Genomic DNA, 24,701 nt, shown 5'->3' on the forward strand with positions numbered 1-24,701 from the left:
TTTGAGTGGGTACTGCTAAACCCTAATGGCTGGATTGTCTTAAGAAGTAAAGGGAGTAAAATGAGTTATTTGAAAGAGCTCAGGAAGATGTTGGGAAGTCATTGCATGTCCTTCAGTGCTGAGCGAGTGTTTTAAGTACAGAATGTCTTGAAATGTGCTCCTCACTTTGGGACAGAGCTATTGACAGTAGAACTTAAAGAATGTAATTGTATCACCGAAGGCTGAAGGCAAGTGGAGCTGAGATGGAAGTGACCTTATTAGTAGATTTGCTTTTCTAAACTTCACATGGCCAGTCTCCCATTGTTTGTGAAATCCAAGGTTATGACGTTTGGATCAAAAGTTTCTTTACTACTTGAATGGACAAAAGATTAACTCTCAAGGGAAATAAACATAGTTTATGGATCTTAGATAGGTGTAGGTAGACCTAGGGGGTTTTTAGTGCATATATTCCCCTGTATACTCTTGTATATCCATATATAGTTTCAGCCTGTACCTTTTCCTGTCAGGGAAATGAATTTACGCTTGCTGCTTGTCAAGAGCAGCAGAGAGCTGAATCTCAGCTGCTGTTCATGGGAGACTTCTGCTGCTCATTTGTGTTGAATAGCAGGAAATCCTGGAGTGCAGCGCAACTCCAATATTCAGTTTTTATTCCATATTAGGAAATATTTCCTTATCATTACTGTGGGTGTGTTGGAATGATTTCTGAGATTAATTTATACGAGCCAGATTAAAAGACGAGGAGGCCATGCCTGCTTGTTTCCTGCTTTTGGACTGACTCCATGGGAAGGGCCTAGGAGGCTCAGCCTGGGGCAGGGTGGCCCTTGTCAATCGCTGCAGGTGAAACCAGCCTCACCCAAACTATTTTAAAAAGAATTTATTTCAGCCTGGTAGTGGTTCCTCAGTGTGGGTTGTGCAGCTTCTTGTGCTGGCACAAAGCATGGAGCGGCAGCGGGAAGGAAACAAAACAGATGGTTGGATGGCAAATGGGATGGCTCCTTTCAGAGACAGTCCAGGCTCGTGCCAGCTTACAGCATGCACACAGCCCTGGCCTGGCCTGGGAGGAGTTCCTGCTGTTTGGCAGAGGGATTTTTTGCCTGCTCTAATCAGAGCCCCACACTGCTGTTTTGGGGTGTTTTTAGGTTTAGGAATCAGCCTCAGGGCAGGAAAGTACCTTCCTTCATCTTGAAAACATCTATTTTGGGTGCATTAAAGTCTTTTGGTGTTTAGGGAGCATATTGGAGCTGGCTGCTGACACCCCAAAATGCTCTCTGGGTCTTGACATCCCCCAGGTTTCCCTGGTGTCATCATCATCACAGTGGCTGCAGGACTTGTGCAGTGTTTGCATCCTGAGTCCTGTGTGTCTGACAGTGTCTCCCCAGGGTTTTCTCACAGTCCTGGGGATCAGGGAGTGGGAGTGTCTACTCCTTTTGGTTCAAGAGTCGTGCAGCACTTTCTGCTTTTAGCTGCGACTATAAAGATGCCTCAGGCAGATGCCCCATGGGGGAAGAATGGCTGAAAATGGCTAAAACACTTGAACATCTTTGACTTTTAAATAGCCAAGCCTGTTACAGTGGGGCTAATTTTACTTAGTTTCTTAATGGTTTTTAAAATAGAACAAATATAATTAAATTTGTAACTTTAAAGTAACAAAATTTAGTCAACCGTAATGGGCATCGGGGAAGGAAGGCTAAAGGAGATGAAGTAAATAAACAAGGTGAATGAAATGCTGAAGTGTCAGTGATGGCATGGTTTGCTTCTCTTTTCCTTTAACTTGGAAACCAGATCATAGAATCAAATATCAGAAGAATTTAGAGGAAGACAACACCCATTCTGAGTGTGTGAACTTTGTTTTCCCTTCCCAAAAGGAGATTTGTAAAAACTGAAGGGTGTCTGAAGGATCTGGTCATGGCAATAATGTTGAAGAAGAATCTGCACCGTGAAATATCTGATTTGTTTTATCTGCCAGGGAATGTTGTTTCCTGTCAGTAGCAGATTAAATGAAACAGGGGCTTGTGAATGGTGATATTACTGAAAACATGAATTATGGAGGAACAAAATACTTATTTTTCTGTCTGAAACATACCCAGAGCAGTGCTTGGCAAACCTGCTGATCTGGTAATTACGAACCTCAGTAACAACAGATAGCATCATCCTGAGGCTGGAATGGGACTACTAGGTCAAAACCCATTGAGCTGAAGGGGTTTTTTTGTTGACATGAGTGAACTTTGTACAAGGTTCTGTTCTAAGCACAGAAAGCTGTATTTAGAAATAACACAATTATAAAGATCACACCCCAGGAGTTGTAAAATATTGGCCCATAATTGGCATAGATGGGACTAGTGAGGTTTTCTTGTCAGCTTGCTGCTTGGAGGCTTCAGGGTCCTGTTGAGTTTTGAGTGTTTCTGGAGGTTAATCAAAAGCTTTGGAAATGGATTAAACTAGGTTATAGAAAAAGAAGATAGAACCCCCCTGTGCTGGGCTGCACCCAGAGCCCCAGGGCAGCAGATGAAGGGGGGATTCTGCCCCGCTCTGCTGAGCCACCCCCTGCAGGGCTGCATCCAGCCCTGGGATCCCAGCACAGGAAGGACTGGGAGCTGCTGGAGGCAGGCCAGAGCAGGGACGCCAAGGGGATCAGAGGGATGAAGCAGCTCTGCTGAGAGGGAAGACTGAGGGAATTGGGATTGTTCAGCCTGAAGAAGGGAAGGCTTTAGGGTGACCTCAGTGTGGCCTTCCAGTGCCTGAAGAGAACCCACAGGAAAGATGGAGAGAGACTCTTGACAAGGGCAAGTGACAGTTTCATGGAGTGACAGTTTCATACAGACAGAGAGGAGGTTTAGATTGGATATGAAGCAGAAATTCTTTACTCTGAGGGTGGTGAGGCCCTGGCACAGGTTGCCCAGAGAAGCTGTGGCTGTTCCATCCCTGGCAGTGTCCAAGCCCAGAAGGGGGTCTGAGTATGCTATAAAATGCCTTTATTTCTGACACAGCAACGGTGTTTCTGGCAACCAATACCCTATTGTCATATCAGATCCCATGAAAAATCCACAGGAAAAAAATCCCACCCTCTCAGAGTGCAGCAGGCAGAACCAAAACAAAGAGCCTGGAGCAGAGTTCAGCACTCCTCCTGCCCCAGTGTGGACGTGTGAGTTCCCTTCTGTATGAAACCCCTAATCAGTTCACCTAAAAGCCATTGGGGTCTGCTTAAATTAAGCCTAATTCAGGATTTGTCTTCTACACAATCCATTGCTGAAATGAAAGGCTTAAATAAAAAAAAAAAAAAAAGGAAGACAAGTGCCTGAAGTGCAAAGTGCCCACAGGAAAGATGCAGAGAGACTCTTGAGAAGGGCCTGGAGTGACAGTTTCACACAGACAGAGAGGAGGTTTAGATTGGATATGAAGAAGAAATTCTTTACTCTGAGGGTGGTGAGGCCCTGGCACAGGTTGCCCAGAGAAGCTGTGGCTGTTCCATCCCTGGCAGTGTCCAAGCCCAGAAGGGGGTCTGAGTAAGCTGGGATAGTGGAAGGTGTCCCTGCCCATAGCAGGAGGGTGAAGAACAAGGTATTTGAGGTCCCTTCCACCCCAGGCCATTCCATGGTTCTGTGATGTGTACTTCTGTGTAATATTCCAAAACTAACTTTAAAACAACCTGACCAAGGAGGAGTGGGGCTGAGATGCTGCTTTTCATGCTTTTCTTCTATGAGTCTCTCCTAAAGTGCCTCAACCCACTTCCAGGTAGGGCATGAATCTTAGGACAAACTGTCCTGGTTTTTTTTTAATCTCCCCTGGATTTCTTGGATCAGCTGCAGGGCATTCAGAGCTGCCCTGAGATGTCTTTTTCCAGCATTTAGAAGTGTTGTTCCAGTACATCCAAGTTCTTTGGGTTCAGGATGAAATCTCTCAAGAAGAGCAGTCTTTCTTCTTTCTGCTTTCTTCCCAGTTTTTAGGTGCCCAGTGACTGTGTGCCCTAAGCCATAAATACCACTTGGCCAAGTGTAATTTTGTGGAGCAGATTTAAAATTCAAATATATTAGATGGTTATCTTTATCCTTGAAATAACTTTTCTGGATGGGGGTTAGGGGCTTAGGGGGTTAGGGGTTCTGTTCCATTTGCTGACTCATTTTATCCCATCTTTTTTTTTAGCATCTAGAATTTTTGGAGTCTGAAATTGTCACAGAGTTGTGACAAGTCCAGCTCTGGGAGCTGCCTGATCCTTCTCTCTCCTATCCCTTTTCCCTCCCCCAGGCTGGGCCCAGGACATCTGCCAGAGGGACATTTTCCCTATTTGTGGACAAGCACAGCTGGGTGAGCTGTCTGGAGCACGCAGTGCTCTTTGCTATGATTCACTCTTTGTTTTGCCAACATGTTATTACTTTTTAGAGAGTGGATAGCACATCCTCCTGTTATCATGGAATAATTTTATAAGGTGATTTTTAATAGAGTTTCTTATATCTAAAGAACAGTGCCTTTACTGTGAATTCTGGAGTGCCTAAGAATTTGGAGATGGAGAGTGGGAAAGAGGAATATGTATTTTTTAAATTTTCTTTTTGAAGTGAGTAATGATTTAACTTGCTCTCTTTCAGTACATGTTACCATGGCGATGACTGCAGGGACTACAACATCCTTTCCCATGAGTAACCACACCCGGGAGAGAGTGACGGTGGCCAAACTCACACTGGAGAACTTCTACAGCAACCTGATTATACAGCACGAGGAGAGGGAAACCAGGTATTGCCTCTGCTTCCTCTCCCAGCTCTACAGCTTTTCTTGCTGTTTGTTCAAGGGCACTTCAATCCCCAGGGATGGGACAGCTCTGGGAAGTTTTTCTGTATGTGGTGGCAGGGAGTGAATTCTAGAGGCCACAGGCTGTCTTTGGGGGCACCTATGAACACCCCACTCACTGAGTGGTCAAGGAGCTCCACTTCTGACGTTTTCGTGCAATCCACCTCCTCATCAGTTACTTTGTGGAAACTGCTCTGTGCAGGGTGTTATTTTGCAGTTACCTGAGGTTTCACCTTCTTTATGAGGTTGGAGACCTCTCATTTTTCTGCATGTGCCCCAGGGAATGAACTCTGCAGAGCTGCTGAGGGGTGGGAGCTTGGTTTGGGGTGAGGCCGCGACTTATGGTGTCTATTCCTGCTCTGTACCATGGAGCTCATGCCAAGACTTTCAAACCCTGCAGAAGGGAGTGTATAGGAGAGAGGGAACAGGGCTGAGAGGTGTTTGATGGGATGATGGCGTAAGGAAAGAAGGCAAAGAGCTGGTGTAGAAATAAATGGCAGCAAATGACTAAGGGGTTGATGATGGAGGGTTTGAGAGGCTCTCAGGTGGGCAGGAAGACTTTTGGGGGATAATGTAATCCCAGTCTGTAAATTCTGCTTGGGTAGTGCAGCCTGGTACTCCTTGCATGGGAGTATGGGATGGTCATCACCACTCAGCTTCTCCCAGCAGTGCCCAGTCCTGTCTCTGAGGTGTGAAGTGCCACTTGAATTAGGTGTCAAAGCACCAAGTGTTTGATTATAATGAATCTTGTGTTGGATTGTCATTAATGTATGAAATTATCATTCCCCTGGTAATATGTTTTTAATTGAAGGGTTTTCAGTCAAGCAGCAGGGTTTCTCTCTTCATCATATTTAGTCATTATTCCATGTAATGGAGTTGCTTCTGCTTAGGAGACTAGACTGTCTATCAAGGGCCTGTAATTTAGAGGATCCTGCTGCACTTCCCAAAGTGCTGAAAGGCACCAGCAGCCTGGCTCCAAGCCTTTGAATTCTTGGCTGCTGCAGGGGGTAACCAGCCTTCAGAAAGCTGCACCCTGGCAGCTGTAAAGGAGCATCCTGTGAGTGGACAGAAAGGGGTCCATTGCCATATGCTGACCCCCTGCCACCTGGGGGGTATTGCCAGGCTTTGCTCCCCTCTCAGAGCCTCCCAGCCTAGCATGGCACTGGTGGAAGACTTGGAGCTGTGAGCCCTGGCCTGGGCAGGACTCTAGTGGGGAGAGGATGGTGCATCCAGGGGGTAGAGTTTAGTTGGCATGGGAAGAAGAGGGGCAGGACCAGGTGTGTGACCAGGGGGAGGTCATCACCCAGAGGGGATGGAAGCTGGAGCTGGGCAGCATGTGGGAGATGGAGCTGAGATAGAAATGGTGAAAAAAATGATTTTTATTCTGGCTTTAAATCCTAATTGATAAAAACAGCCTTAATTCAACAAGATACAATCACTCTAATAACATACTTTTTCATATAGGTTTAATGCCTGATTCTGCAAGTACATGAGCGTATACTTAAATTTGCTTCTACATTTTCCTCAGCTTTGTTCATAAATGAGTAACTGGATGGAGTGGGGCTGTCTGCCTGTAAATTTCCATCTGAGACAAATTCTTCAGTACTTGGAGTATGTGAAGCAAAGGTGTTTACTTATGGTGTTTTGTTTGGTTTTAATAAATGTGCAATCCCCTGTTTCTCTCCTTGGCAGGCAGAAGAAGCTGGAAGTGGCTATGGAAGAGGAAGGCCTTGCAGATGAGGAGGTAAATCCTGCTTAAATAACCTTACAAACTGCCTTGCTTTTGTCCCACTGCTTCAGATGAGCATTTGAAGAGCTCACAGAAACATCAGCCAGCATGACAGAAGGTTTTATTTTGTACACAAATGTCACCCTATTAATAACCTGTTTATGTTAGAGAAGCTGGGAATATGCTTGACTGATACTTGCAATAGCTATCCAAGGCTTTTCATGCTACCTGTAGTTCTTATGAGATATGGCCACAGCAAGTAGCTAGCAAGCTTTTCAAGGATTAAAATTGTTTGCTGTTATATTTGGTAAGAAAAAAACAGTGGCGTCTGGTTAGAAGTGGGTAGAAAGCAAAATGCTGAACCATTTTTTCTTGATTTAAACAATAAGCTGTCACATCTTTGCTCTGTTTGGATGCATATGAGGAGGGATCTCAATATGGTTGCCACCTCTGAGAACTTTGGTCAGTAAGTTGCTTTTCTGAGGTCATTACACCATGTCTGCCTTCAGGGTAGGCTGAGAATTAAGTAGGAAGAGTGTGTGTTCTCGAGTTTTTGTGCCTGCTATAACTCTTGAGAAGTGGGAATATGAGTGTGGATGTGTATTGCCATCTTGTGGCTTTAAAGGATGCTGTAATCTCAGCACAGAGTCTGGCAGGTGTCTATCCAGGACCTCCCTGGCAGACTCTGAAATCTCAGCATCTTTGGGTGCAGCATTTGTCTTCTCTTGGGGTGAATCCTGGTGACATTTTCATCAGACAAAATAGATGATGGCATTTGGACAGATTTTTCTTTCAGAATTGAGTGCTTGCCTGCCATAAACCAAATGGATTTTGTAGTAGATCTGTAACCAGGGCCTCTGCTGCTTGCTAAGCTCCTTGTTGCCTGTCATCACTTGGGATACAAGTTTCAGCTTTTGTTGGTCCTTCACACTGCCCAAAGTGAGGAGTCCTTGCCTCAGGCAGTGACTTTGTCTTTGGGACTCATACACTTTGTTTGGACCAGTATGATAGTTTTTCTTCATATTTTTTTTTTAATAACTAAGTAATAAAATTAAAATACCACCACCAACCAAAAAAAGGTGGGAAGCTGTGCCTAAGGCTTCTATAGAAAAGACCATACTCAAGGATTGTGCTTTGAGAAATTCAGAAGGAAATGTAGGAGAAGTTTTTCTCCTGTTGGGATTCCAGAGAACAATTTCCCAGGAAGGGAGGGTGCATATCTTGACTCTCTACTGACAAATGACTGACAAATTCCTGTGCCTGTGTCCTCAGAAAAAGTTGCGCAGGTCACAGCATGCTCGCAAAGAAACGGAGTTTCTGCGGCTCAAGAGGACCAGGCTCGGCTTGGATGACTTTGAGTCTTTGAAAGTCATAGGAAGAGGAGCATTTGGGGAGGTTTGTGGCATTCTCGCTTGAACAGGAGACTAAAATGGGATTGACCACTGTAATGAAACATTCTAATTGCAATTTGATGAATTGTTTTATTGCAGAACAGCAGCTATTTGTGCCATTCTCCAAGTGTGATAAGTCTGGTGATTAATCACATGCATTGATTTCCCAAGGCTTCTGGAAAGACACTTTCCCATGGCTTCCCACACTGATGTTGCCCACATGGCCCTCTGCAATTTTGGAGTGGCACAGCACCTCTTGATAACCCTCCATTCTGCCCTGTGTCACATCAGTTATTTCTCCTGAATTTCTCCTGAATTTACACAGTCTAAGCTACCTGGAATTCTCTTGCCTGCTAACTTTTCCTAAAACAAAAACTGTTCCTCATTAGTGTTAGTGTTGTACATGGTGCAGAATAATTCCTTTTTCAGTATTTAACATATTTAAATGTGTTTTTAAATATTTAACAAGAGAACTTTTCCATACCTGGCAATTGGGAGCCTTCAAGTGGATTTCTGAGGCAAAGAGCACTGACTGAGTTCTCTCTCTTGGTAAAGGTCCGCCTCGTTCAGAAGAAGGATACAGGTCACATTTATGCAATGAAGATACTGAGAAAAGCAGATATGCTGGAGAAAGAGCAGGTTTGTGATCTCTAAGTCCCCTAAATTTCAAACTTACCCTTTCTAGAAAATGTGTTCTACCTTTGAAAGCCCCTACAATGGTCTGGCAGTCCAGAGAGTCTGTGCTGTTGCTACCGCAGCACAAAAGCAGCAGAAGTTAGGAAATAAGGTAATGCAACTGCATTTAAAAAAATAGTTTCTTTACAACTAATTTGGAACAGTGACAAAGATTTTATTTTTCTCGCCTTATCAACACGGAGCTTATAGTACTGAATTTGCAAAACTGCATTTCAAGGAAAATACTTCTGGAAAAATAATCCTGTGCCAAAGTAAAAATGGAGGTATTCAATGTTTTTGTAAAGAAAACCAGCAGAAATCACATTGTTCATCATCATTGTTTTCCTTGGGTTTGCTTTATAGTCGGGTTAATCCTGTTGGGGGTTTATTTGTTTTGATTTTGTTAGTTTGGTTGGTTTTTAGCTAGCATTTCACTGTGAGGACACAGCAAGTACTTTAGCACCACAAAGCAAAGAAATCAAGCAGATAAAAGAGGACTTTTTTCATACTAGTCCAAACCTTACTCATCATTTGCACATCATTACCCTGCAGTAGTGGTGCTTTTTTTTCCTGCACAGATTATTTTGTCTTCTGCAGCCCATGCCCTGAATTTTGGGAGCCAGAGGAGCAGCAGGGTGTGCAGAGCAGCCAGAATTTGTGTGGTGCTGCCCCCATTTCAGAACCTGATATGGGAAGGAGTCTGAGCTCATGCTCTACATTCAGTTTGAGACAGTGATCTTCCCTGGCCACTGTTTATCTGCTGGAATTTTCATTGCCTGCCTTGCGCTGTGGAGAAACAAGAGAGGACACATGTACAAAAAAAAAAAAATCATCTTTTAGTATTTTTTTCCCCAAGTCTGGTAGCACTGGGAGAAATCCTGGCTATTTTTAGGCAAAGTTTTCCTGTTGTATTTTAGAGCTGCATTGAGGAGTTGAGGATGGAAAGAAGTACTTTCTAATGAGACTAAATAAATCCAAGCTGGAGTGTCTCCTGCAGAAGAAGAACCTTCGCCCCATGCAACTCTATGACAAGGTTCATGTGAAGATGTTTCTCATCAATAGAACTGGGGAACAGATGCAGAAGACTGTGTGCTGCTTTTCTTACAGCTGTCAAGAAATATTTTTCATGCATATGTCTCTAATTTTTCCTCCAGGATGAGGGTATATTGTAGTGAAAACACACACCCCTCCTCCAATCTCCATTATTCTTAATTTCCAGCAAATTATAGGGTAGCAGCTTTCCATTTCCATGGAAAATACTTTTTCCATGTATTTTCCAAAACCTTAGCTGGAACTGAAATACCCTGAGCAAGGTCAGATATTCCTGAACTTACTTGTACTTTTTCCACCAGCTTTGTCAGTTCTTTCTAACAAGCAGAAACAGCTTAACAAGCTGTGCTTTGTGTTTCTAGAGAAACACTAGGATCTTGTAAAAAATAATGGAAAATATGAGTATGGAAAGAGCTAGAAAAATAGTTCCTTTGCTAAAGGTCATGAAAATGTGCTGTAGGGCTAGGAATGTAATGTGATGTTCCTTGTTGAAATATTTCAATATTTGCCTAATAATAATAATAATAATTTTTAATTTTAGGTGGCCCATATCAGAGCAGAAAGAGATATTTTGGTTGAAGCAGATGGAGCCTGGGTAGTGAAAATGTTTTACAGCTTCCAGGATAAAAGGAACCTTTACCTGATCATGGAGTTTTTACCTGGAGGTAAGCTGGGTGCTGTGGTATCAGGTAATACAGGTACTTCTTCCTTAGCTTTTGCTGGCAGCTTTATAAAATATTAGAAACAAACATGCTGTATAATTTGTGAAATATAAAAATGTGAGCACTCTTTTAAATGAAGTTCCGGTCATGTGACCATTCTTGATTTTTAGGGGAAGGAAAAAGGTTGAAGGGGTATTAAATAGACCTGAATTAAATAATTATTCTAATAGAAATTTCTGCTTTTTTCAACTGAGGCCATTAACTGTAAAAACATACCAGAAGAAAAGCCCTTGTTTAAACAGTTTGTGCAATAAATCTAACTTATGTAAAAATCCGCTGTATTTTCCCAGGCTATCAATTAAAATTTCTGTTTAGGATTTTCAGCTAAAAAAGTAAGTTGGATTTGTAGGTCCTTGCAGTATTAGTTTTATGATTAGCAACTAAAAGGCCAGTTACAAGGTTAAATTTGGATTCTACTGGGGTTTCTTACAGTTTTGTGATTTAAAATGTTGTGATCCCTAAGCTGTATTTTCTTCTCTTTGATGAGGTGACATGATGACCTTACTAATGAAGAAGGACACTTTATCAGAGGAGGAAACGCAGTTTTACATTTCTGAGACAGTGTTGGCCATCGATGCCATTCACCAGTTGGGATTTATCCACAGGGACATCAAACCAGACAATCTCCTGCTGGATGCCAAGGCATGTACTGGGCTCACCAACTGCTGGTGCTTCCAAGATCCCAGGCTGCACATCTGCTGCAGAGGAGTGGGAGCCACTGGTGCCACTCCAGAGATTTAAACTGGCTGGAGGGAAGGCTGGGAATGCCCAATGTATTTTCTCTGGAGACCATCAGTATGTTTAAACAAAGCTAAGTCTTACTCAGAAGCCTTTTAACCATTTTAAGGCAAGGCTTATAAGGGAAAAAAACCCACTCAGGGTAACCAGATGCTGATGTTATGCACATTAAAAGGTGCATCATTCCTTTCATGCATCTTGAAGTAGCTGTGGACAATTCAGACAATGCTAAATGTTCAATTCCTACAATTACATTTACTTCATCACCCACTCACCTGTGGAAGCTCCCTCAGTTAGTCTGACCATTCTGGCTATGAAATGCACCAAGTCAGCATCACCAAATCATGGAATTATGTAGGTTGGAGAAGATCTTTAAGATCATGGAGGCCAGGCATTATTCCTGCATGCACAGGTCTGTCAGGTTTGATGGGTTCTGTCAGCACTGATGTCTGGAAATCTGATTAAAGCCAAGGTTATTATCAAAACAAAGCAAAGGAATTTTGTCCTGGAGGCTTGCTCAGTCACAGTGGTATCCAGTTCAAAACAAAACCAGGCAAAGTAGCTGCCCTCAGCTGTTGGGAAATAGTAGATATGACCTTTCCTGGGAGGCCATAGCATGTTGGAGAGAAAACAGACCCTTCCAGTACACCAAGGTTCAGTCTTTGCTTCCCTGCTTGTCCTATGCCAGTCCATCATGGTTTGAGAGGGCATGTGCAGTGGTTAAAACTTTTTTTCCCCCCAAGCACTACCTATCTAAATAATGGTTTTGTGTTCTCTGATTATGTTTTTTTAGGGTCATGTAAAGCTGTCTGATTTTGGGCTCTGCACAGGTTTAAAGAAAGCCCACAGAACAGAGTTTTACAGGAACCTCACACACAACCCACCAAGTGACTTCTGTGAGTATGAGCTGTCCTACTTGAACATGTAAATGGTTTTGAGCTGCTGCTGTACATTGAACCTGTGTTTCTGCTGGGATAAGCAAGATGGGGCAGGCTGATTGCATTTAATTGGAAAACTGGAAATGCTTGTTCCCTGGGTCATGGGGGCATTTCACATGCAAGAAATGATGATTTCTGATTCTTATTATATTCATATACAGATATGAATACACATAATGTAATCTATCTATATTGTAATGTATTTTTCATTATGTTAGTGAAGTTATAGAACTGCTCTTTCAGGAGGAACATGGGTTCCATGTGCCAAAGGACTGAAGTCAGTGACAGTCTTATGAAAGTTTTCAGAAGCTGATCTAAAAATTTTAACAAATTCTAATTTAGAATTGCAAATTCTAATTTAGATATGTGTCCTACTTGAGTTTCAGCTGTGCATTAGATAGTAGTTATTCACATGTTACCATTTTCCGTTATAATCAAGTATCTGTTTCTAGACTAGGGTTCTAAATATACAAGATAGTTACTTAAAACTGGAGCCCTGTAAATCTTTTTTATCTTAATTCTCACAAATACACTTGTTATTTAATAATTACTTTGTAAATTAGCATTTCAGAATATGAACTCAAAGAGGAAAGCAGAAACATGGAAGAAGAACAGGCGACAGCTGGTGAGTTAATTAAATAATGTGAAATTCTTGGTTTGCTTTTAATCTAGTTACAGGAAGTGTTAAATTAAAACTCAGTGCTAATGCTCCTGGTTTTTAAAACCTGGAAGGCCCTCATCTGTGCTGCTCTACAAGCTCCCAAAATCACAAATAACTCAAAAGAAGGGGGTCCAGGTTGGAATAGCAAGACCCTGCTCTTCTCTGTGCCTTTGTTTGCCTTGTAAGCATCTGGCCCAAGCCCTCAGGTGTCCTCAGCCCAGTGGCCAAGCTTTGTCTGGGGCTCTCTGCAGTACTGGCCTGGTGTGGACAGTGTGGACTCATGGCTCTGATTCCTGCAGCTCAGTCACAAGCAGATGTGTGGCTACAGAATTCCTTTTTGGAGAGCTCTGGGGAATTCCCAATCTGCTGAATGGGAATGTGGTGGAAAGGCTGTGAGAGAGTGTTGGTGCTGGAGTGCTCCAGCCTGGGTTTGTGGTGAGGAGAGGTCACATAATGAGGGGACTTGTGGCATAAATTGAACCAAAGCAAAGTGTCTGTCAGCCATGGCCTTTCAGACTTCTATCCCTGCCCATGATTTTCACCAAAAAGCCCCCAACTCTCAAATTTTGGGACCCTTTATTTTCACGCCCTTTAAAAAACGTGACCTACTGCAGTATTCCCCAAAAGTTTTTGGGTGGTCTCTTTTTATCTCATGAGACAAAATGTGACTATATTGCAGCCACCATGCTGCCTTATGGGGCTGTATTTCACAGCCTTATTCCAGCCTGGAATTAGATCCTTGAAAAGAATTTGTCTCAAGTCCAATAAAGGCCGATGTGACAGAGCCGTGTGGTGAAGAACAGTCCCACAGAGGCAATAAAAGGCCAAAATGACAACTTGCATTAACACTGTTGGGAAAGGAGCCACATTTTTGGTTTTCCATTGGTTCAATCCTAAATATCTCAGGTCTGTTCAATCAAACAAAGTGTTTCTTTATGGTCAGACAAATTAAAGTAAAATATTTTTGTGGCAAAACTGCTTTTGGGGGACTTTTTTGTTCTTTAAGGGGTTCTTTTTGTTGGATTTTGTTTTTTTCTCTCCCTCCTGCCCCATGGAAGATTTTTCATCAGTAAAGAGAAATTCCCAATACATGGCTTGTGTATCATGAGTGCCACACCTGGGAATCTATCACTGATTAATGCCTTTAAAAATAAACAAAAACCACTTCTTGGGTATTTTTGTAATGCAGCTACCTGAAACTTAAGCTAAGATGACTTTCTGATATTGCAGTTGCAATATTCTATGATTTCATCACATTAAAGAGGATCATTTCCATTTATTTTTGAGGTTCTCTGTGTTTAGTAATGTAAAAGAATAATATTCTTGGGACTTGAGTTCCTGTAAATTCTCAAATTATGCATTCTTGCTCACCCAAATAACAAGATCCTGTATGTAAATCCACAGGAAAAGGTACTGCAAAGTAAAACCACGGTATTTCTCTTTTAAAGAGATGATTCCTTTTTTCCAGGCATATTCTACTGTGGGAACCCCAGACTATATTGCTCCAGAAGTGTTTATGCAGACTGGGTACAACAAACTGTGTGACTGGTGGTCCTTGGGAGTGATTATGTATGAAATGCTAATAGGTATGTTAAAAACCCCAACTTAAGAGTTGTTGAAAGGTAACAGGGTCCATTTGTTCAGAAGAGGAAACCTCTGGCTAATACTTGTTATATTTGGGAGCCCCAGTGGCAAAAGCAGAGGCCCAGGTCACTGCTCTCCTAGAAGAAGTTTCATAATTTTTTATTTATTTGTGCAGGGTATCCACCTTTCTGCTCAGAAACGCCACAAGAGACTTACAGGAAAGTTATGAACTGGAAAGAAACATTGGTGTTTCCTCCAGAGGTGCCCATTTCAGAGAAAGCAAAGGATTTAATTCTAAGGTCAGTGAGAAAAAAACAATTCTGGCCTCTTGCCCAGCCAGGCTCATCTTCCATCAGGGTAAATTCCTTGTGTGTAAAGGAAGCTTTATGTTGGAGGAAAGGCTGATTTCTTCTGTCGCAATCTTTGATGGATTTTTTAAAGTATTTTTCTCTTTGCCACTTGTTTAACATGAAGAAGTGATCTGGAATGATTTTGATTTGTACCATGGTATAAGGAGAAACAGAGCAGACCAAAAATAAAGTGATCGACACAGATTTTTTTTCTTCTCTGAGGTGGCAGGAAAATAACCACTCACCAGCATTTCATGCACTGAACAGAAATCTTGGGATGTTTTGGGACTGCTTTCAAAATCCCAGTTTTTAGTTTTCATTGAGATTTTCATGAAAGTTTTGGTGACAAGGTCAGGCAGAAATGACCCTCTTGTAAAATTTTACAAAAATAACCTCATTTTACAGAAATGACCCTCCTGTCCTGGGAGGACTTGGGGGCCACATTGGTTTTGGGTTTGATATTTTTTCCTTTTTTTCTTTTTAAAGCTAATGCTGTAGCCTTATATAATTTTGTTAGAGGCAAAAAGGGGAATGTACTTCACAAAACTAGAATTTATAATTAGTTCCAGCAGTGCTCCAGTAACCTACAAAAATGTAACAAATACAAGAAACAGTTATTCTGCATCCAACTAGGGATACCAACAGCTCAAATAATTTAATTATCACTAATCCTCATGAGTAAGTCTATGTCAAGCAGTTAATATTGTACTTTCAGTATCTATTTCTCTATTGTTCTGCTCAACCTTCCTTGTCAGCATCCCAAGTTCTCTGCTGAACAGAGTAGAGCATTACTGCTGAGGATTTCTTCCTCCTCAATCCTGGCTGTGTTTGGGGATGTTTTAGAGATTTCAGTGTATTTGTTAGTATGCCTTGCTCATGCATCTACTTACACAATGACTACTTGAATTTATCAGTTTACCTCCACAAGGAGAAGAGTTAAAATTGGGCTAGAACATCTGAGTTATAAGTAATCTATTAAAATGAGGTCAAAACAGGTTGGACAGCAACCACCTGGGCATTTTGGGTATTTTGTCCATTACAGCTTGGACAGGTTAGGCAGTGTGTGTTTTTAGCTTAAAGGGAGATGCAGTTAAAGCTGAAGGAGTATGGGTAGAGACAAATCCAAACTAAAACAAGCTCAAGTTCAGACAAAGCCTGACATATCCTGTGGCTGAGTGTTGTTACAGTTTTGAGGTCTGTTGTTAGTCCTTTGCACCACCCAGTCTTCCGGGCTGCAATACAAATACAGGGAGGTTTTCTTCCAAACTGACACCCAACTACAAGAAAAAGAACTTTAGTTTATAACTGGATACTGTTTATAGCCCTACCTACTGTGCTACATATGCAGAAGATGGCTGGGATTTAATGCATTTGTAGGCAAATGTTGGTATTCCCATCTCCTGGATGGGATACTTGAAAGGCTTTGCCAGTCCACAGGAGAAGGGTCAGCCTCTGCAGCTCCCTGGAACAAATCCCTGAGGTCAATGAGTTGCTGTCAGAGAGCTTTCACTTCCCTATTTTCCTTCTTTAGGATTTTAGGCTTTTCCTTCTGGCCTGCTGGAGCAGGTAACAGTCCCCATCTCACCAATCCTCTGTCTCCAGTTTCACCTTTTGCTTCCTGTTATTTCATGTCTGCTTCTCATAAACTGACAATTTCTTGTGGAGTCTGAGCTAAGGTTTTGCAGCAGGGCTGTATCAGAAACAGGCCCTGGGTCTTTGCACCACCTGCACCTCTGAGGAGAGGGAAGGGGGAGAATAGGGACATGGCATGTTTGGAATGGGCTGGCTCACTGGGATTCTGAAATACGACATCAGAGAGCAGACCTGATTTACTAAGTGTATCTATTCTTCTTAGTTTCACTTTGAAACAGAGATGTTTAAATAGTTGAGAACATGCCAGGGCAGTTCTCAGTAGTAGCGATTTGAGCCTCCATTCCAAACTGACCTTATAGGGCCAGAACATGCAGCAACTTTTCACAAACCTGGAAGATGGGCATGCAGCAGTTTAGAAAAGGTGTCAGTTATTGGCATTGTAGCTTTTTGTTTCAGGATTTAACAATGTTCTGCTTCTACTATTTCCCTTCTCTCCTAGATGCAATGGGCTGCTTTGATGTTACCCCAGTTGGTGAAACAATTTGACAGAACTTCTTGAAATTCTTGTTACTGGGTACTGTTGCTTCTGTTGGAATTTATCATAATATTCCCTTTGTTTTCTCCCCTTTTCCAGATTTTGTATTGACTCAGAAAACAGAATTGGTAGCAATGGAGTAGAGGAAATAAAAAGTCATCAATTTTTTGAAGGAGTAGACTGGGGACATATCAGGTATGTATATACCCACATATTTTACAGGGAGAATAAAAGCCATGAAAGTAAGAATTTCATGTAGTGTGATGTCAAGGACAATTATTTTCAATTTATCTTTGATTTTGAAAGGCAGCTACTGACAGTAGGGGGTGACACTGGCCTTGTTAACATGCATAGAAATGGCCAATTTTAACTTACGTGAGATAGCTCAGATTATTCCAGACGGCCCAGAATGGAAACAAATTGGTGTAGGGTGGCTGTGGATTTTATTGTAAGTGTAGTAATTAGACCTGTGGTAAGTTTACAGGTGTAAATCACTGCCTTTCCCACAGTGTTGTGTCCCAGTGTGAAGGTTTTGCTGGCACAGATCTTGGGCACTTTCAAAAGCTCCTTCAAGGGCTTCCTGACTGTGGAGGTGCTAAAGCAGAGCGAACCTGGTGTGGGAGAGAGATGCTGAATGTCACAAAGAGGAGCTACAGTCCAAAGGTTTTGGATGAGGTCCAGGCTAATGAGCACTGGAACTGTAAAGCTCTGAGTGCAAGTGCAATCCTGCTGGGCTGGGTTTGTGAAAAAGGGTAACCACACTGGTGGCTGGTGACAAGATCAGGGTGATAGCTGTGTGGCAGGTAAGTGTGGGATGCTCTCTGAGTAGGAAAATGATGTTTGCCCCAAACCTGAAGACACCAATGGGGATAGGTAACCAAACAATCTCCCCATGGTGTCAGCAAACAGGAGTCAGATTCATCTGTGATGCACTCAGTGGAACACTTGTGCTCTGCATTAAGGGAAGCTTTAAGTGTAAAAAGCTAAGTTAAAAATGGAATTTAATGTCTCATTTCCCAATATTCACTCTTCTGGCATTTATCTTTATTTGCAGGGAAAGACCAGCTGCAATCCCTATAGAAATCAAAAGTATTGATGATACTTCCAACTTTGATGAATTTCCTGAATCGGACATTTTACAGCCAGGTGAGACTGCCATTGTAAATTCCGAATCTCTGTCTGTGACATGCCAGAATACTGCACAGATGCCTTTGTTGTTGTTTATATTAATTTTTCTAATGACCCAATCAAATTAGTCTGTAGATCAAGTCTCTATATTTTATTTGCAATATGAGTGTAAACCTTTGATCTCTCATAGCTGCAAAGCCCAGAGATTTTAAGAGTCCAGACTCTTGTTAAAAATGGTTTGCACAGGTAGTGAGCACAGAAAGCAGTGGAGTTTCTGCCAGGCACTCTGTCTTACCAGATTCTGGTAAAATATCATGCACTGGTTTGCTTTTCATCTTCAGTGACTTTTGAGGTTTGTGCCAAACATAATTGTTGAGATAATTTGTGGGTAAGAATTTTCCGACAGTTGATTACTTAACGCAGTATTTGATGAGCCTGAGTTGCTCTGTAAATCACTTCAGGGTTTTTTTAGCTGTTGATTTCTCTTGGTAAGTTACAGGAAATTTTCATATCTAAAAGGCTTGGTTCTGTGACAAGCCTTTTAGATATGAATAGTCTCAGGTCCAACTGTTTTCAGTTACTTGAAGATTGGCAGATGATTAATTGATGTCTGCTAAGTGTAGCTGTGTTAACAGCCATAAGAATTATCCAAAAGCTGTTGGTAATTTTTTTTTCTGAAATGGCTTTTATTTAATGGTGAGGAAGTTTGTCCTTTTAATGCAGAACAACCCGTCTCCAGTGTCAAAGCTGGTTATGTCCATATTTGGATAATGCCAAGAACATTTGTATTATTTTGGCATTTCAGACCCACTGAAAATGGTATTGTATGTGTAGATACTAAAAATCAGAACATCAGAAATGTCATGAGGTTTGTAATTGTGTGTCCTGTGGGTGTGTTAGAGGCTTCTGTCAAGGTATAGAAACCTGGTAGAGTCTGTACACATAATTAAAAAAAAAAAAGGCAAAACAAACACCCCCCCACCTTTTTTCTGCTTCTGAGTTCTATAGTGAAATTATAACTCAGACCATTGAAAAAAGGCAACTGACCTGATTAGAAGCAGGATTCCTTCCAGGAGTTTCTGCTGACTAAAGAAATAAAGAGTTCAGGGCTGTTTGGCTCTGTGAAAAGTGCTCTCAGAAGCAGCCTGGGTTTAACTCTTTTAATGTGTGTTTGCTTTTGTTTCTGAATTCTAGTGCCAAACACAACAGAACCTGACTACAAATCCAAAGACTGGGTTTTCCTCAATTACACCTACAAGAGGTTTGAAGGACTCACCCAGCGTGGCTCCATCCCTTCCTACATGAAAGCTGGGAAGTTGTGAAACGGAACACAACTCCCCAAAAGAAATTGCAAACACAAACCTCAGGTAGCTGCATCACCAGGCCCACTTGGCGTTAGTTATCAATACATCGACTCTGGTGTGCATGGATTTCACATGGAAATTCTACAAGATTAGGATTTCTAAGACTACTACAGGAATTAGTTGGCAGTGCCAGCTGGCTTTTTTTTTTCTTTTTTTTTCCCTTTACTTTTTTTTTAAATATTTGAATATTTTTGTTAACTTTATTATACCAAGGTACTGGAATAAAAGGAACGTGCATCGCTTTTCCTGCACTGCCTATGTGTGGATAATGGTTAATTATGCCTCTCTGTACTGTGGCTTTGTTGGTACTGTAAACCATCTAATCCACCCAAGAGGGAAACACATCATTTGATGCAGCATTGGTGTTGAACTGCTCAGCTGGTGGGGTTTAAATATGCAGTAAAAAGAAAACTGTCCACATTTGCAAACCTCTCTGAGCAGTTGCTCAAGGGTGTTGCATTTGTGGTCTGCAGATCCCCCATGAGTGTAGCACATGGAATTATTTTAAATAGCAGTGTCCTCTGGGCCTCCTTGTGTCCTGTGTGCCCTCTCTTACCCCGAGTGCAGGACTTTATCACCCTTTATATCATCCCTTTTGTCCCTTTTCCCACAGTGTGTGGCAGTGAGGCAGTCTCTGTGATCTGTTTAAATGATCGTTGGCAGTATTACTGTTAGAGGTGATGATGCCTGCTGGCAATTTCAGAAGAAAAAAGGAATCAGAATAAAAAGTATCAATATTTTTAGCAGAAGAGAAACACTCTGATAGGAAGTTTTGAGGAAATGGCAGTTTCCAAGACTGCATTCCTGCCTCTACTCAAAGGAGATCATCTTTGAGCTGCTCATAATTCAAACATTCTCTTCTCTCTGTGCAAAATGTGTTCTAGAGAAGTGATCAGATCGGTGCTTTTGCTTTTTTTTGCTCCCTGAGCAGCTGCAGGCAGAAGGGATCCTGCTTTTGCCTCTCCAGAATCACAGCCTCTGCTCACATAGAGGAAACTGAGTGTCCCACTAGATTCAGATTCTCCAGTGGGCTCCTTTTCTTCCAGGATCTCCTCTTGGCATGGCCATGGGATTAGAAAGGATCAGCTGAGCCTGCAGCCCAATTTCCAGGGACCACCTAAATGTTCTTGTGGCCAGTCTGCAGGATGGTGACAACCTGACAGCCAAGCTACGTGTCCTTTCCCTGGGCAGAAGAAACAGAAGCAGAAATACCTCTATGGGCAGGCTCTGGTTTTGTTCATCAGCCCAGCAGCAGTTGTACTCTCTGAGCAGTTTTGAATTATCTGGTCACTGGTGACTTTCTCTGCCTGTAGTTAGAGCTTATCTGCTGGGCTTTGAATCTGTCATAGTACAGCAGAGATCTCTGCTGTCATTTTCTGTTGGAAAGAGGTGTACAGCACTGAACAATTCCCCAGTGGCTGAACAAGCATAGTCACTCTTGCTGTCTCCCTCCTCTGAACACCAGTGAAAGGCACCTAAAAACCTCTGCAGCCCCTTCTGAGAGGAGCACAGAATGTTTTGGCATACAGCAGGAAAGATTCCACTGGACAGATTTTTGTAGCAATATGGAAACTACTGTTATAAAGCCCTTAGAGAAATATTTATTGCTGTTAGGCACTGTGGTATCAGCTGTTCTGAATTATTTGTATGCTCTGAAAAACATACTGGGATGTTGATCTGTTGCATAAAAGCCCATTTGCCAGCAAGATTTCTGTGCATCAGTGCCTGTGATGGGCAGGTATTCTTCCCTGATCCAGCCTTTCCTCCATGGTTTTGTCTCCCTTGAAGCATCTAATATCTAATACACCAAACAGTTTCAGTCTTCAGCTCTTCAAAGAGGAGTAGCCACTGCCTCAGGCCCATCCAGTATTAGAGCAAAGCTAAGCTGAGCTTCTGCCTGAATGCTGGACTGAGGTGGGAACAGCTCCTTGATCTCCCAGATTTGCTTCCCAGACCTAACACTAATTAACATCCCTGTACTGCTGTTGGGGCAAGGTCCTTAAAAATTCTCAAGTGTTGTTCTTAGCCTTGTCAGTGTGCTGAGGCTGTAGAAAAAACAATAACTCACTTAAATCCACCTTTCAGGCATTGTTCTGCCAGTGCCCCAACAGCTCTTGAGGCTTCTCGGGAAAGGAAATGCCTTTCCTGAGGCCTTGACTCCAAAACAGGGAAACTCAGGAAAAAAAATCCTGAGACACAGATTTGGCCTCAAAGGACACTGCTATTCAAAATACTTTTCATTAGTTTTAATTTCCAGTTTCATCCATGGGGCACCGTGTGCACTGGAATTGAAATTCCTCAACTGCCACCTTTCAGAAGAGCACAGTAACCCCATTAACATGATCTACAAAGAAGTCTGTGCTCAAACTTGTTGAGACAAGCTCAGTTTCATGGAAACTGCAAATGCTCAGTGATACTGGTAATTTTTTTTTGTGGTACTTAGAGGAGGGCAGAGAAATACACACTTAATTTAAAGCTATCTATTAAACAACATCTGTACATACTCGTTTACAAACTCGGGAAAAAGCTCAACCCTTCTACTTGCAGCTACTACTGCTAAACTACTACTAAAGATAATACTAATTTAAAACTGCAGATGATTAATCATATCAGTGCTCACATGGGAGTTATATCCATAAGGAAACAGCCTGCAGCCTATCTAGCATAAACTCCCACATTGTGGTAGTTGAGTCTTAAAATTTTTTTTGTAAATGTAGCATTATTTTAATCAGTAAGTCAAGTTAAACAATATTAACTACTGCTTTTAGGATGATAGGGATTTTTTTTAAAGGTGAAACTGTGACACTTTACTGGACTAAAGAGAACAGCACGTTAATCTACACTGGCTTTCAAAAACAAAAAAAGAAAGTGCAACATGTCTTTAATTTTGTTATTTCTATCTGATTCCTTTGGATGGTAGTGTGTTTTCCTTTGGCAACATTTGTCACTGTGCCATTTATTTTTCTTATTCTTGGAGTACCAAAGATCCTGAAATGGCTTGATGATTGCAACCATGTGAAAATTTATTTTCTGGAAGTAGTTTTGTTAAACTTTTGTTAAAATGCTAAATTGTGTATGCAAATTGTTATCAGAGGTTTGCTGGGATGTTTACCTATTCCAGCAGGGAAAACTTGAGTGCATTGATGGAAGTGGAGAGCCTGAATCCAAATTCTGGTTTGGGATTCCCTGAAAGTGGGGAGGAAGCTTGGATTGGGAGCTGCAGCTGAGCTTTTGCAATTTGTTCCATCTCCAATCAGCTTGAGTGAGTGGCCTTAAGTACAGGACATCAGCAGAGGTTGTCTCATGTGTAAAAGGAGTTAAAAAAAATTGCCAGCATTCAGAAATCAAATCTTGTTGATACTGCATTTGCACTGTTAAATTTGCCTTGCTGGAGAGTTATAGAAGTGTTATTTTTATAGGTCAATTGTTCCCCACCTGAGCCTTTGGAAACAGCTTGGGATAAAGGCACCTGCTGGGGGAAGTTCAGCGGGGGGTGGGGCCACCAGGAATAGGCACCAGATGCAGCACACAACTCTGCTGTCAGCTGCTTCCCTAGGGCTGATACTCCTCCTGTGCCCAGCAAGCAGAGAATGCTGCAGTCTAGCCCAGGCAATGCTTAGGAAGTGCTCTCACTTTCTCAATAACACAAGCAATTACAGGTGTTGTAACACACTGTACCTTGTCCTTCGCTGTTGAGATCTCACAGCAGCTCATTCTTGGAGTCAAAATGGCAACTGCTATATTTTTCCTAGACTGTTTCATTAGTTGTGGTTGGGAAAGTGGGAAAGTTACATAGAAGCATTATAAAAATTTATATGAGGCTTTTTACAGCATTTGAAAATAAAAGTAGCATTCTTTTTGTAAAGTTGTAGTTTTTTGTTCCTTTCACCCCAGTGTACTGGATTTCTTTTCCAGAATGGGAGACCTCTAAGGAATTGAGATCCTATTTTGTGGATTCTCATCTTGAAATCCATGGACAACAAAACACCCCAGTGTTGTTACACTCAATAAGAAAGTAGAGAAAGCAAATGTTGTTTGACTTATCCCACCTGCAGTCACGTGAAGAAGCTGCTTCTCAAATGGTTATGATCTCCAGAGTCTTACCTTCCCCACAGGCTGTAATTTATCCAGGAAAGGCTTCCAGGGGCAGTTGTGTCCTTTGATCCACTATAGAAGCCTTTCTGTCCTACTATTCCACTTTTCCTGCCAAGTTCAGAGCAGCAGCAGCAGAAGCACTGAAAGTTGTGTAAAAAGATGATCAGAGTGGAGCAGCTGAAAGCCAAGAGAAGTGAGCAAACACTGCCTGGCTTTGTCTGGAGCCCTCCTGAGAAGAACAGGAGGCCTCCCTTCCTCCACTCCAGAATTGCTGCTCTCAGTAAAGGGAAAAATGCAACAGAATTTTTCAAATTCTATTTAATGGGATCACCCTTTTCTTCCCTTGACTGTGCATGATTGTATGGCAGAGCTACACATCATAAGAAAATATAGGTTTAGTTCTTTGCCTCTTTACATTACCAAATCAGATATTCCTCAGAAAAAGTGCTTGAATGGCAAATATGAAGGCTATGCCTTCAGCATGGGTCAATCTCTTTCTAAATCTTATCTTAGTTTAGGGTTTATAAGACATACTACAAATATCTACATTTTTCATTTCTTTATTCTTGTACAAAATGTGCCTAGTACCTAAGCAAAACAATCATGCTTCAGACAATAAAAGGCTTTTTCTGACAATCTTCCTAAGGAGGGAGAATGGAGGAGTATCCAAAACTGTCTTGGGAGTGGGGGCAATAGTGGCTCCCAGCTCTGGACTAGGCAAGGATATATTTGCAGTTCAGGAAGTGCTTAATGTATTTGGAAATATAGAAGTCTGTCAGACAGTGGAAGGGGCTGCCCAGGGAGGTTTGGAGTCCCTATCCCTGGAGGTTTTTAGGGAAGGACTGGATGTGGCACTCAGTGCTCTGGTCTGGGTGATAAGGTGGGGATCGGTCACAAGCTGGACCAAACAATCTTTTCCAACCTTCATGGTTCTGTGATTCCATTTCTCTAAGGTAGTGTGATTCATCACACTTGTAAATTTTAAATATCGGAGAGGTATAAAATGCCTGTCCCACAGCTGAATTTCCCAGGGAAAATCAGGTTCTGAGGATGGGTGCAGGCCCTGTTCCTTCTAAGCCATGCTGGGTTCAGCCATGCCAGGCTCTGCAGCATGGAACGCCTGCTCCTAAAATCCACCAGGTTGCAGGTGCTTTAATATTGGGACAGCTGAAGGGCAAATTGGTGTGTCTGTCACACACTGAACTGGCACCAGGGTTTGGATGCTTCATCACTCAGGAACACTGCTGCAGTGGGTGTGACAGGAAATTAATCTCTCCAACACAGAGGGAGCTCATCCCTGCTGCCTCCTGCTCCTCCCAGTGTCACTCCTCAGGTTATCTGAACCCTTGGAGGTCCCTGTTCCCAGGGT

General features: G+C 42.1%; 1 protein-coding gene across 4 annotated transcripts in view; it reads left to right on the forward strand.

The window, feature by feature from the left end:
- Positions 1 to 19,488, forward strand: part of STK38L (serine/threonine kinase 38 like) — a 39,509-nt gene extending 20,021 nt beyond the window's left edge. For 2 of the 4 annotated variants that reach the window (XM_039708045.1, XM_039708047.1), the window contains exons 2-14: positions 4,581 to 4,725; positions 6,472 to 6,523; positions 7,781 to 7,903; positions 8,455 to 8,538; positions 10,166 to 10,289; positions 10,834 to 10,988; positions 11,878 to 11,980; positions 12,586 to 12,647; positions 14,152 to 14,269; positions 14,443 to 14,566; positions 16,845 to 16,940; positions 17,800 to 17,891; positions 19,068 to 19,488. In XM_039708045.1, the coding sequence (XP_039563979.1) occupies positions 4,592 to 4,725; positions 6,472 to 6,523; positions 7,781 to 7,903; positions 8,455 to 8,538; positions 10,166 to 10,289; positions 10,834 to 10,988; positions 11,878 to 11,980; positions 12,586 to 12,647; positions 14,152 to 14,269; positions 14,443 to 14,566; positions 16,845 to 16,940; positions 17,800 to 17,891; positions 19,068 to 19,195 (1,395 nt within the window). In that variant the 5' untranslated portion in view covers positions 4,581 to 4,591 and the 3' untranslated portion in view covers positions 19,196 to 19,488. Of the gene's footprint in view, positions 1 to 4,242; positions 4,303 to 4,580; positions 4,726 to 6,471; positions 6,524 to 7,780; positions 7,904 to 8,454; positions 8,539 to 10,165; positions 10,290 to 10,833; positions 10,989 to 11,877; positions 11,981 to 12,585; positions 12,648 to 14,151; positions 14,270 to 14,442; positions 14,567 to 16,844; positions 16,941 to 17,799; positions 17,892 to 19,067 lie in introns of those variants that run through there. The other 2 variants (XM_039708046.1, XM_039708044.1) reach the window with 2 other exon arrangements.
- Positions 19,489 to 24,701: the final 5,213 nt, after the last annotated feature.

Source organism: Passer montanus, unplaced genomic scaffold, assembly GCF_014805655.1.
Source record: "Passer montanus isolate IOZ18808 unplaced genomic scaffold, ASM1480565v1 scaffold20, whole genome shotgun sequence".
NCBI lineage: Eukaryota > Metazoa > Chordata > Aves > Passeriformes > Passeridae > Passer > Passer montanus.